At 45.0% G+C, this 14,507-nt stretch overlaps 1 protein-coding gene across 3 annotated transcripts in view; it reads left to right on the plus strand.

Moving 5' to 3' along the window:
* Window positions 1–14,507, plus strand: part of LOC135826021 (myosin-15-like) — a 226,453-nt gene that overhangs the window by 181,154 nt on the left and 30,792 nt on the right. The window contains exons 1-8 of one of the 3 annotated variants that reach the window (XM_065338654.1): window positions 1–18; window positions 1,073–1,273; window positions 1,928–2,080; window positions 2,716–2,829; window positions 3,591–3,802; window positions 4,694–4,756; window positions 5,147–5,209; window positions 5,539–5,601. The exon at window positions 1–18 is cut by the window's left edge and continues 274 nt beyond it. In XM_065338654.1, the coding sequence (XP_065194726.1) occupies window positions 1–18; window positions 1,073–1,273; window positions 1,928–2,080; window positions 2,716–2,829; window positions 3,591–3,802; window positions 4,694–4,756; window positions 5,147–5,209; window positions 5,539–5,601 (887 nt within the window). The remainder of the gene's footprint in view (window positions 19–1,072; window positions 1,274–1,927; window positions 2,081–2,715; window positions 2,830–3,590; window positions 3,803–4,693; window positions 4,757–5,146; window positions 5,210–5,538; window positions 5,602–14,507) is intronic. The other 2 variants (XM_065338655.1, XM_065338653.1) reach the window with 2 other exon arrangements.

Raw genomic sequence — 14,507 nt, forward strand, 5'->3', positions numbered from 1 at the left:
TCGTCGCGCACGGAAACGGTAAGAAGTCATTCATTCCGTAGGTAATGAAAATTTTAGCCGGGCGTGTACTCCTCCTCTGCATTTACATTGTACTCGTTGAAAAAATGTTCAAGAAAAACGCATTACAGTATCATAATTATCGGAAGCACAACGATCCTATCAGACCAGGGAGCTTGTTACTAGTAGTACTTATTAGACATGTTGCGCAGGCCTGATGGCTATACTTGCACTACGGTCTGAAGGTGCTGCAGAAACAGTACACCAGTACTGCATTACTGGGGTGACGAACCCTTGGTGTGCTGACGGTGCTCAATACCACGGAGGTAAAGCATAATTTGTAATTGTGTGTTACACAGTACACGGAAGGCACAAAACTAGTTCGTTGCAATTCTAAATTTGATGCTATGCAATCACCAGGAAACATAAGACATGATGCTGTTCGGGGGCGGGGAGGGGGGTATGGGGTGGATAACACTGGCGTGGCCAACACTGCACTTGCATTTTTCTAGGGCTGAACTCCCCTCTTCTATTCAAAGAGAAAGAGATTCACCTTGTTATTAACTTATTATCCAGTCAGTTGGTTAGCCATGATGAGCGGGTATGCGCTTAGGGCCACCTGGCCTGCCATAGTGCAACACCACAGCAGTCAGTCCTGTCCTGGATTGACGCACTGCAGACGATTTGAGGCGTTGACCATTGACACAGAACATGCAGCATACGACATTATCAGTACAGTGGTCTCTCTATAATCCGGCACCATTTGTGCCACGAAAATCTGCTGGATTAGGGAGGGTGCTGGATTAACAAATCTGATTTACTGCTGCAATATGCATGAAGAGGACATTTTGGCTACTGAAAATTGTGCTGGTTTATCGAGGGTGCTGGATTATAAAGTGCCAGATTAGAGAGGGACGACTGTATAATTATCGGATACAGGGGACTGTCCCTATCTGCAAACAAATGGCATCCATAATCTAGATCCAATCTGACTAGGGTGTCAATGTTTACTTCGCAAATGATTGCTCGTATGATGTCATCATTTTCATGTTATCTGGTGTCCTGGTTGCCATAGATACCTGTATGACAAGATGGCTGACTGCCGCTACAGCAGGCAGTGGTGTATCGAGTGCAGACGTGCAGCGACTTGAGAAGGTGATGAAGCAGCTCAGAATAGCTGTTGATGAGGACAATATTCACGATACTGACCCGGAACTCCTGGCAGCAGTTCTCGGTGGAAATGAGCAGGCTGTGAATTTCCTCTATCGCTGCATGGGTAAGTTTTCTGAGTTGATGATTCTGCCATGTTCTGTCTAACAGAGCATATTGGATATTTGCTGGATTGCAATTACAAGAACTCAGTACATACGGTGTACTTACTCTGCACATTTCTACACAACATTCACCTAGAATAATCTTACTGACTTTTGAAAACACAATTGGGACCAAAGTAATGCTCAAGACCTCACTCAAATATTAAAATTTTTGTGTTGGATCTGCTTCCCCATACATTTTGTCATGGTATACCTGTCCAACTTTTTTTCTAAAACCTGGCCTTATCCAACTCCGTCACATTAGAATTTTTACGTGTACTGGGGCAAGGAAGAATAGAACGGGTCACACGATACGGTATGTATAACGGTTTTCACTATATCCACCACGAATTGTCCACAAAACATGCGAGACAGCAGAATGTCAGACCGCTGTTATTAGATGAATGAACACGCTCTCTCTATTTCACGCATTCAAACACACACACACACACACACACACACACACGCACACACACACACACACACACACACACACACACACACACACACACACACACACACACACACACACACACACACACATCCTGATCACGGAAACAGAAAACTTCAATTATCCAAGTTTGGTGAATCAATTTTTACTGTTCCTGTGTTTGAAGGTAACCATGATGATACAGAGTGCCTGCGACAATCACCATGCCAGCATCTTGGTCGGTGTGTGTACAGTAGGGAACCTGGTTCATCAGGATCACCCAACCCAGGGTACAGATGTGTGTGCTCTAGGGGTGTCAGCGGACGGTTTTGTCAGCATGGTGAGTGATACGAGTACAGTTGAGTAGCTGACTGAAATCCCCCACAAAGTGATTTGTACAGTTGAGCAGCTCACTAAAAAATCCACACAAATGGATAAGTACAGTTGAGCTCACTGAAATCCCACACAAATTGATAATCAAAGTTGAACTAACTGAAATCCCACACAAAGTGCTAAACTGACAACCTGGATCAGTTCCGATTACATAACTGTACTTGTGCATGTGTACGTCCAGCGGCAGCACAATACGTACCACTTCCAGGGTATCTATGGCCGTGTAAGTTGAAGGCGCAAAATATGCACTTTGGTTCGGATTTCACCGAGCACAACTCTACTGCGGACTTGTGTTGTTGAACATTATCTCCAGTTTACAGTGTCTTGGAACAGTCGGGACTGATGAATAGGGTGGTTTCACATCTATCACATGAATATACCAGACAGCCATGTTGGTTTGCATTCCACTCAACCCTTATTATTATTATTTGAGGGGATTCCCCACAGGCCGAAGCCTGAATCAAGGGTGTTCTCTGAGAATACGTATCCCTTTAACCTCTTGGCTGGTTGAAAGACGGAGGTATTCATGAACCGGTGTTGTTTTGTTTGTTTGTCCCGTGTACATGACATTGTAAACCACAGCGTTACCTAGCTGTTCATCATCACCGTGTAAGAATGGTGGTACTTGTCAGGAGACAAGTGAAGGATACACATGCCAATGTCCCACACTCTACACAGGACGACATTGTCAAAGACGTAAGTACGGACACATGTCTATTGTATCATGATAACGTTATCCACCATGGTGCTAACTGGCCATGGCTGGCGACAATGACCTCCCAAACTACAAAACACAATCATTTGAATATGTATGCAATTGAATGGGAAGCAAGGGTCTTCTTCGTCCCCTTTCAACAGTGAATAATGTCAATGACCTGCCCACATACTAGTGGCATCCACTGGGTATCTAGGGCATGGATGATAATATTCATTACCACAACAGCACACCTTCGTCTTGATAGCATGAGTCCTAGATTACCTTGCTACATTTCCATAGGAATGAGAACACAACTATGGAAAGCAAAGCAAAAGTGCTGGCTGCAGCCTGATATTGCTAACTGACATATTTGCCAAGCTACTTCTCTTCGTCTCTTTTATTCTATTCTTTTCCGCTCTCATCTGCCGCCTCTGTCTCTCTGTCTCCATTTCTCTGTGTTCCTCTGTATCTGTCTCTCTATCTATCTGTCTCTGTATCTATCTGTCTCTGCCTCTTTGTCTCAGTCTCTCTCTCTCTCTGTTTGTCTGTCTATCACTCTATCAACTGGGAGCAATAATTGCTCAAATGCATCGGTAATCACGGTGTTTTTTTCTTGCAATTGTCCTGATGAACGTGATGACAATCTTTGGTCATCAAAGTCTCTCCCCTTCGGAGAGTAAAATCAGCTGTATAGTTGTTCTGTTTTCTTGACGTGAAGTACACTTGGTTTGTTTTTCACTGTGTGCTGGCTGTATGACAGAATGGTTGTCCAAACACATCCTGGCAAACATGACGTCATCGTTGTCCAAACTTACCACCATCACGAACAGCCTGCTGACGAGCACAGCAGATGCTGTGAGGAAGTCGTCCGACGCAGTCGCTGCTTTTCTCTCCCGTCTCCAAGGCACCGTCAATCGAAACCTCAATCAGAGATTGGAAGCAATACAGCAAAACCATACCACATACATCCAGGTGAGTACGGATTTGTGATCACTCTTTCATTTGTTAAAGTAGTTTTCTCTTTTCCTCAATCCATAATAATAATTATGGTCTCTCTGCTGCAGAGATCACTTTAGGTTCAGCAGATTGTTCAGGCATGGTCCACCAACAGGGTGAAACAGTAATTTGCTAAAATGTGCTTTTTAAAGAAGGAGGTAGGAGGGAGAATAGTATTGAAATTCCTCTCTGAGTCTTGTTACACTATGCTTCTTGGTGATGGTGTATGTCCCAGATTCCCAGACCTGTATGTAGATTGTATGGAGACTCACAGACCTGTGTATAGGTATATAGACTCCCAGACCTTTGTGTAGGCTGCATGTAGACTCCCCAAACTGTCTCTAGGTTATATGTCATGTTATCCCATGGCACGGTACGAAATCCCTGTTTACTACGCTGCACTCTGCATTGGCATGCACCGAAACCCTCTCGATTCTGTGTAATGCATTTTGCCACTGCCATCCTTTCGATCAGAATCCAGTGACAAAATGCACTACACAGAACCGTGAGAGAATGGGAGCCTGCCAAAGCTCAGTGCACCGTCGGTACAGCAAAAGTGCAGCACTCACCTGAGCTTAGAGAACTTACTTCCACGACTACGTCCAAAACCAGATTTCACACAAACAAACAACAAATTCCAATCACCGTTGAATTCAATCCTACGATACAATGGAGACTTCGATATGCATCAGTTCTCATTCATTGTTTCTAAACTCGAAAACTACACACAGTATTGCCATCCGATTGGAAAAATCTTGCAAGCGAGGTCAATGAGCAAGGTATCCGTGTACCTGGCTCAAAAATCCCGTTTGCAAGACGTGCAAGTTATTTCGTGTGTTGGCAAATCTAACGTTTCTCTCAACGTAGAATTCTGACGGGAGAGCTGCACGTCTTGAGCAAGCTTTGGGCCAGCTGCAAACTAAGTTTGAGGTAAGTCAGTTGACAGACAAACAGTCTGTGAGGGGAGGGGAGGGGAGTGGAGGGGAGTGAAGTGGAGGGGAAGGGGGGGGGGGGAGGGGAGTGGAGGGGAGCAGAGTGGAGTGGAGGGGTTAGGGGGATGTAATGCATGTACAACAATGATTATACCTTGCTCTGGTTTGAGGAAAGAGAGAGAAATCCCGTATGTGCACATAGGGATTGGTTGTCGTGGCAGCCTCAGGGGCCTAGCAATGCATTATTCAAGCTACCGTAATGTACCCAAGTTATTGGTTAGTTCTGGTTTGAACACACCTCTACCCCTTTCTCAGGGAATCTAATATTCGCGAGAAACTCTAATCGTATAATGATTGTGTCGTAACCTGTCGACTTTGTTCATTTCAGAGCTCAAATACAAGAGCTGCGAGCCTGCAACAGACTTTGGGTCAGCTTCAAACCAAGTTTAAGGTATGTTAAGGAACAGATAAAAAGATTCAGGTAAATAATCAGCAGAGTAACCTCTAGCTTGCTGTTCGAAGTGCCAGAATTCTGATGCTGATAACCAGATACATGTAATACTTTAAGTACTGCCTTTGTAGTACTTCGAGTATATGGGATGCTGATGTTTCTCAATGACGGAAGTGACACATGCCCGTTTTACTGCCAATGTCTTGCTCAATTATTGGATATGATCAACTTGTGTAATTAGGCTCATAGCATAGCGTGATGATTTATGTTTCGTGTATCTCATGATTGTTGTGTGTTGTATTGGCCTTTGGATTGTTATCCTTCAACAGAGCTCAGAGAGAAACTCTGCCAACCTAACACAAGACCTAAATGCTGTCAAGTCAAGTTTGCGGGTAAGTGGTTTGTGAGAGAAAACATGACTGAGGATTAGGCTTTCCCCAAATTCATGAACACCCTCTCCGCTTGCACCCTGGCTCCCCCCTTTTTATTCATTTTTTATTTTTTTACTCTATCACATGTATCATCTTTCCGTTTTCCTTCCTCTATATCAATGTACTCCCCCCCCCCTCCCCTCTCCCTGTGCCTACTCCTCCCCAGTTTTTGGTGCACTGAAGTGTCACTGAAGCCGAGACCTCAGGTCGGCGGAGATGCTCCAGTTTCACCACCACAGTTGCGTCTGCAACCACCTCTATCATGCAGTATTCTGTTCTCGAGGTTCGTGGTTTCTCGAAAAAAATCGCTCAGCTTTTCCCCGATTTGGAGGGTTCCTTTGAGAGTCGCCGAAAATCTACCAAATGTTGTTCCAAAGTGCGTTTACGAACGAATGATGTTGCTGCAAGCATGACCGCTCGATAGGCTTTCACCAAATCGGGCGTCCTGCACTGTTGAGCTTCCGATGTCCAAAAAAATTCGCTGAAAACGAGACTTATGGAAAAATCTGAAACTCGGGTTTGAGCCAATAATACAATGTAGAAAGGAAAAAGGACATATGGAAGTTTTTGCACTTTCTATTATAGTATCTAGTTACAGTGGTGGAGAGTTACTCGTTTCCATAATTATGTCCTTTTCCTTTCTACATTAATTTATTGAAAAATCGCTTAGCTTTTCGCCGATTTTGGAGGGTTTCTTTGAGAATTGCCGAAAAATCTACTTTGAAGTACCAAATGTTGTTGCAAAGTGCAATTTTGAAGCCAATATGCCAACAATTCTTTTAGCCGATTTCCCAATATAATTATTCCAATTTTGTAGCCGATTTTCGAACAATCAGCTGATTTTGCAGCCGAATCTGATGTATTTTTGAGCCTAGCGAAAAGGCGAAAAGGCGAAAAAACTTGATTTGGGGAAAGCCTACCAGGGATATAATTATTGTATCACGTGAATCATATCTCTTAGCAACCACTGAACTTCCTTTAAAAGTACACGACCTGCCATACCCTCCCTCATGGACATACTCAATGAGTCAGAAGCATTTCTAACACTCAAAGACCATAAGGACAACTTTGCTAGAGCCTTGCCCTGCAGACCCAGCCAAGTCTAAAGTGGGTGTGGACTGCAAGGTTATACTGAACCGAGAGAGCTTGGAAGCTCAGGGCCCTGCGCTATGCTTTTTTTGCCTAGCTCATCACCGTCTACCACCTTGATGACCAACTTACGAAAAAATCATAGGGATGTTACACATTTTTCATTTCTCCTATTTTTTTCAAGACATTTCCTGGGATCCGAACCCGCACTATCGCCCTGCATGCATTCCCCCAATACACTTCGCATACATACTCCAAGTAAGTTGCTTCACGTTATGATCTTGCATTTGAAAGCCCTATTTGAATGTTGTGGCCAGCTGTCTTTGATGGTACGGTACGGGACAGGTACGGAATGGCGCCAGGCATCTTTTCCGTTTGCCATTTTTCGGCCACAGCTCTCGCCTTTACCTGTACTGTGGTGCGGGTGTAATCTACCGTACTGGCAATATATGTTGCCGCAGTGAGGCCATGAAGCGTTACATTGGCACATGTTTGCCGCACGCAGGGCGTTACATGCAAAGTCGCACAGGAGCCGTTACACAGGTTTCTATATTGCCGCAGTCCTTTTTTTGCTATTTCCGCATCACTTTTTTGCTATTGCCGCATCATTTTTTTGCTTTTGCCGCATCATTTTTTTCTTTTCATCCACATTGAAGGCACAGAAATTCAGTTGCTATCCAACTGTTACAAACCCGACGGCAAAGGGCGACAACGATATCAATAGAAGACTGTATAATTTAACTATCAGAGTGATCTGTTCACAAAAAGATCATCAAAAGGAAAGTGACATAGGGGAAGAGCGCTTCCTCCAAAAAATACTTTTCACCACGCGGTACACATGCTTTCACAGTTTTCAGCCTTTTTCTGCAGTGCAAACTGCAATGAAAAGATCGCCGCACCCCGCCGGACGCGCGTTACGAACTCAACGAAAATTTGTCGCACTAGCCTGGTCGCGCGTTACGCCGCACCCCCCTGCGTTACGCGTTACGCGGCAACATATATTGCCAGTACGGTAGTTACTTCGTACATGCGTCATAATAGACCAATCCCTTTGTCTGGGTTCGTGAAAAGGACCACGCGTGCAAGTCAGCTCGTGTGAAGTGCATGGTTTTGTATTTAGCTGGTATGTGGAAGCTTATGGGACAGAGAGACTTTTGCTCCCCGAGCTTGTGTATGTAAATAGGGTTTACGTCCACCATGACGGCTACAATGCCCAACCATACCACAACGAACTGATCGGCTACATCATTGTACCTGTATTGCAAAAAGTTTCCATCTGTTCGAATAACATGCATGATGAGCTAGGCAAAAAAGCATAGCGTAGGGTCCTGAGGGAAATAAATAAACATTCTCTTTGCATTCGAGGGTAATACAACACCGTCTACCACCTTGATGATCTCGCAATATCGCCCTGCATGCATTCCCCCGATACACTTCGCTTACATACTTATCCTCGCTCCACATAAACTGGCACACACACAGACATAGACAGCAATAGCAACAACACACAAAGTGAAGGGTGGTTGGCCGCAGCCAGATGTTACTGGTGAGACTCAAAACTGACTGAAGAAGTCAGGAAATGAAGCGACAATAAAGAACACACCAGATGCCATATTTGCAAGTGAAAATATTTCGGGAGAAATCATTTCTCGCCTATCTCGCTGCGCTTGGCCGGCGAGAAATACAACTTCTTCCAAGTTGCTTCACGTTATGATTTTGCTTTTGAAAGCCCTATTTGGATATTGTGGCCAGCTGTCTTTGATGGTACGGTACGGGATAGGTACGGGATATCTCCAGGTATGCCGACGGCATAAAACACACACGGAATTTAGGGCCGATTCCCACAACGGTACCGTGAGTGCCGTGCCGACGATTTGGGTAGGTCACGTGTACCCCACGATACGAGCTTGACGCTGAGAGTGATTTACACCTGCGCACAGTCATTCCGTGCATTCCGTCGGCAGGCCGGATCACCATTTTTTTTATCAATTTCTGACTTTGGTCCTGCGGGAAAATAGCAGGGGCCGGGGAGATGACTGGAGAAAGCTCAAGAAGCAACCAATCGAAAAGCCAAAAGCCAAGAAAAAACTTCGTACCACAAATACAAAAGAAAGAAAAAACTTCCTTTCAGGGAGTAGTAAAATACCTACTACTCACTGCATTCGACCTCGCGGAATACCACGGCATGCCATTTCCACCCCCCAGAGGCCCTCGGCACCGGGATGTCCACGGCGCGGTACGGCAGGAGCCACGGAATGAACTCGCGCCAAAACTGCCCCTCACGTGAGCAAATCACCATGGGTACTCACGGCACGGCACTCACGGTACCGTAGTGGGAATTCCCACTACGGTACCGTGAGTGCCGTGCCGACGATTTGGGTAGGTCACGTGTACCCCACGGTACGAGCTTGAAGCTGAGAGTGATTTACACCTGCGCACTGTCGTTCCGTGCATTCCGTCGGCAGGCCAGATCGCCATTTTTACCAATTTCTGACTTTGGTCTGGAGGGAAAATAGCGGGGGAGATGATTGGAGAAAGCTCAAAAATCAACCAATCCAAAAGTCAAAAGCCAAGAAAACACTTCGTACCACAAATACAAAAGAAAGAAAAAACTTCCTATCAGGAAGTAGTAAAATACCTACTATACACTGTATTCGACCTCACGGAATACAACGGCATGCCATTTCCACCCCCCAGAGACCCTCGGCACCGGAATGTCCACGGCGCGGTACGGCAGGAGCCACGGAATGAACCCGCACCAAAACTGCCCCTCACGTGAGCAAATCACCATGGGTACTCACGGCACGGCACTCACGGTACCGTAGTGGGAATCGGCCCTTAAGCTGTGTGTACCCTAGCCAGCGCCAGACGTTACTGGAGTAACGTCTTTTGCATAACTACGAGAATAAGGCCGTTTCTGCCATACGGCACCAAACGCCTGCAAGAATAGCATCGCAGTGATTGAGTGGTATAAGGCCCAGTGTTATCTGAAAATTGTCTACTCTAGGACTTCAAGCCAATCGGGTACACATGTACCTGGCGCAACTCTTGCAATCAGGCTTTTTGAGCGAGATACAGTGAGGCGACCGCTCAAGAGACCTTCAAACATGCGGTCGCTGTGTACAGGTGATCCAGGATCATTTGACTGAAATTGACAACCCTTGGTCCTGGTGGTAGTGGTCCCCTTGGACAGTTGGTCGCCTTATCCAAGATCATTTGACTGAAATTGACAACCCTTGGTCCTGGTGGTAGTGGTCCCCTTGGACAGTTGGTCGCCTTTTCCGAGTGGTCTCCTTGACAGGTTTTACTTTACAGTAAAACCTGGTTTAAGCGACCACCCCACGGTGCATGCAAAATCGTTCGTTAAAGCCAGGTGGTCTTTAGAACCAGGTCCCACAGTGTATGTGTAGAACTGTCGGTGCATGGGAAAAATCGGCTGTTAAGAGCAGGTGGTCGCTAAACCCAGGTTTTACTGTGCATGTACATTTTGTTTTGTTTTTACAAAAATCACTTTTAAAAATTCTTGTAGCTGGCCAAAAAGCCTGGCACCAGGTTTAGGAAACGGAATATGCTGGCGCGTTCAAGTGCGGCCACTGCATGTTCTGGATAGTGCAAGCACACCACGATCATCTCCCTACAACGACAACAATCGTACAGTAACACATCCACCATCAAACTGCCATTTGTCAATGATCGCTTGGCGAGTGATGTTCGCCGTACAGTCAGATCCTTTAGTAATGATGTGCGTGTTCTGTTCCAGTCCGATTGGTCACTCAGAGACATGTTAGTTTCTTCATCATTGTCCCGTCGTGAATGCCCGAAGGATGTGTACTGCTATAAGAAATAAGAGAGCGAGAGGGCGACCTGTTAATGCTTATCTCAGGATGTCGTCTTATAAAAGTTATGTATCCTTTGTTCCGAGTAGTATGTTGGCAAAATAGAGAGAAGAGATTTGACCCTAGCTCTGTTGAATAAGCTTGTCAAGCCAGGTGGTGAATATGGCTTGAACATGATGATGTCAGAAGTCAATAAAATAATCATGAATGACTTCTATGTGACCCACTCAGACCATAGTGATGTACATGTAGAACATCCGATGAGTCATAGGTTAGTGAGTTTTGGTGAAATTGATGTGTCCGCTACTTTTGCTCTTTTGTGCTTTTTGGTGCATGTCAGTATCTGGGCACAGGCTGTAATCTTCGAACACTTGGATACAAGTATCAGAGTCGCCACAGTATCAACTATGCCCCGAATGAAGGACAGATTGCTTCAGTGACGTTCAGAAAGAAGCACACCAACACTGTACTGAAGTTATCCTATTCTGGTAATATACGCACACTGGGAGCATTTTCAGGTGCACGTTGGTACATGAAGATCGACAACAGGGAGTGTGCTAGACCTACCAAGATTGACATAATGATGTACCAGAGCAGTGATGACAACACCTACATCCCAGCCGTACTGACTGGTATCTGTGAGTCGACGTACAGCAGTGGAGCTAACATTGCAGCTGGAGATCACACCATCACAGTACATGTTGGAAGATATGGTCTCGCCAGTGATGCAATTACAGGCTGGGATAGCACCTCGATTCTTGAGATTCAAGAAATGTGTCCACAGTTTTAGCATCTGAAATGGTTATAACAGTGTACGTTGATATTGGAAGATGGACAACAAGGAACAGGCCAGACCCACTAAGAATGATAGAACTGTAGGAAAGAGTACTGCCCACACCAACCATGCACTGTACCATATTCACTGACCAGTATCTGTGACTGGACTACCAGTAATGGAGTTAACATTGGCAGCTGGAGATCACATGATTACCGTGCATGTTAGAAGAATTGCGAGGCTATAGCAATGGTAGTCCATACACATGTTAGTCCATCTTCTCTTTTCTCAAGTTTCGAACCCCACAATTTCAGTATTTCATGAATATTATAGCCTAAGTTTCTAGAAGACCAGGAACTGATTGTTTTGACAACAAGTGTTACTCAATAGATTCGTGGTCTAATTCCACCTTGGTTTTCTTCTCGCCCAGCGGTAAACATATTCTGCGCTGTTCAAATCTGGTAATGGTGGTGGTGCATGTGTGTATGTATCTATTATGTGTGTGTGTGTGTGTGTGTGTGTGTGTGTGTGTGTGTGTGTGTGTGTGTGTGTGCGTGCGTGTGTGTGTGTGTGTGTGTATGTGTGTGTGTGTGTGTGTATGTGTGTGTGTGTGTGTATGTATGTATGTGTGTGTGTGTGTGTGTGTGTGTTTGTTCGGCTGTAATTTCTGTTCTGCATTGTAGCTGAACAACTATCCAAGATTGTTTTCTATTTTTCTTCTTGCTAGTACAAAGTATCAGAGTGTGAAATTTAATCACCATGTCGTTCTTTATGCAGTAACGATGTCTCCACTGGCACCCTTACACATGTACTGTATAGTTTCTGCTGGTCTGCATTCTGTTTTCTACTTACTTCCTTAATACGGTTTCCTGACTTCCTGGTCATGACTAACATATCTGTCTCTCAAGTACTTGTACCAATAGTGTACTGTAAGCTCTTGACTCCTGACTGTATCTTGCATGTACATGTAAGTGAAATGGGTAGCATGAAGTGCACTCTGTTATCCTTTTAGTGAGTCATGTAGTTAGTATTTACCCCAACCTTCGTGTGTGCTTGTTCAAGGGCACAAACAAGCTTTAAAAACAACTTGACATGCGGCGGGGTACGCTGCGAGTAGCAACAGACAACCCACAAGGCAGAAATTGGTCACACACAGTGACCGTACTGACTCACTCTGAGAGAGACAGAGAGAGAAAAAGAGTCCCCCCCCCCCCCACCACACACACACAAAGTCAGAGACAGACTGAGACACAGCACACACACAACAAGTCCAGGGATGAACAAGAAGCAGACCAAAATAACTCTGGTCTCATCACGCACAAGCTGACAGTGAAAGTGACGTACACGAGCATGTACAATACAAGTCAACAGTACAATCATAACTTTTGGTACTACGTAGTGACAATGAGCATCTGAAAATGCAAAACGGGCTTCTTCTCGTCGCTTCTCTCTCTCTCTCGAACGACATGGCAGAGTTCAATTTTTTTCCGGGCAAAACCAATTAACCCTTACAGGCCAGGCTAAAACACTGTACAACCTCCGCACTTTTGGGGTTACCTCCGCAAAGTTACCAAAACATGGACTGATATTTCAAGGCGAATCGAAATTGTGCCACATCTCTTTCAACGAGAACAGAGGCCTTCGCAGCGCACTCATCTTCCTCTTTTTCGGGCCGCGGGTGCACGGCGCGATTTGACTGTGCGTACTTGTCAATCTCCATATCAACGCCTGAGTTTTCGTGTAAAAACCGAATGTTCCCTGAACAAGGGATTCCCTCGACTGGTTATGAGAGGGCGTATCACGAATTCATAGAAGCATCCTGGAATGTGAAACACATTCATTGCCTACAGGCAGCATCAAGACCTGTGTGGTAAGCAAACGCCTCACAAAGCATTGCCACATCATTGAGCAATTTAACAGTGATGGTGTCATTTCTTTGCCCGTTTGTGCTTTTTGGTGCATTTCAGTATCTCGGCACAGGTTGCAATCTTCGAACTCTTGGATACAAGTATCAGAGTCGATACAATATCGACTATATGCCGGATGAAGGACAGATTGCATCAGTGACGTTCAGAAAGAAACATACCAACACTGTACTGAAGTTATCCTATTCTGGTAGTATAGTCACATGGGGAGCACGTACAGGTGCGCGTTGGTACTTGAAGATCGATGACAGGGAGTGTCCTAGACCTACCAAGATTGCTATATTGATGTACCAGAACACTTACGACAACACCCATGTCCCAGCCGTACTGATTGGTATCTGTGGGTCGACGTACAGCAGTGGAGCTAACATTGCAGCTGGAGACCACACCATCACAGTACATGTTGGAAGTGTTCGGGGCCTTACCGCCAGTGATGCACACACAGGCTGGCAGAGCACCTCGATTCTTGAGATCCAAGAAATGTGTCCACAGTTTTAGCATCTGGAATGGTTATAACTGTGTACGTTGATATTGGAAGATGGAGAACAAGGAACAGGCCAGACCCACTAAGAATGATTGAACTGTAGGAAAGAGTACTGCCCACACCAACCATGCACTGTACTATAGTCACTGACCAGTATCTGTGAGTGGACTACCAGCAGCTGGAGGTCACACAATTGCTGTGCATGTTATTTTGTTTTATTTTCACCAGAAACCACAAACCTCGAGAACAGAATTCTGCATTACAGAGTTGGAAGAATTCCGAGGCCATAGCAATAGGAATCCTTACACAAGTCAGGCCACCGTCTTAGTTCTCAATATTCAGGAATTGTGTTTTCAATTTTAGGATTTCACGAATGTAATGGCTCTTGTTTCTACATTGTACCTTTAGCGCATAACAGCCTTCTCATTTTGAAGGGAAGATTGAGTGGAAATGGAAATGTCACAGTCACGTGACCTAAGCACTACCACTTGTCACAATCTCGTAGCTTTGTTTTCCTTTTTTTAGACATCTTTCGGATTTCTCCTGTGCAATCACTCAACAAATAATGATCACTCAAAACATATTGATTATTTGCCTTCGTATTCACGAATTTGTACCCTGCAGCTTGATAGATGGGTATGGCTTACAGGACAGTTTGTTCCTAGGTTGTCATATGGGCTACCAGAAGAAGCATGCGGGATGAGTGTGCCACTGCTTGAACAATATTTTAATGTCAGGTCCTGGTGTGTGTGTGTATG

The sequence above is a fragment of the Sycon ciliatum genome, chromosome 10 (genome assembly GCF_964019385.1).
Source record: "Sycon ciliatum chromosome 10, ocSycCili1.1, whole genome shotgun sequence".
Taxonomy (NCBI): domain Eukaryota; kingdom Metazoa; phylum Porifera; class Calcarea; order Leucosolenida; family Sycettidae; genus Sycon; species Sycon ciliatum.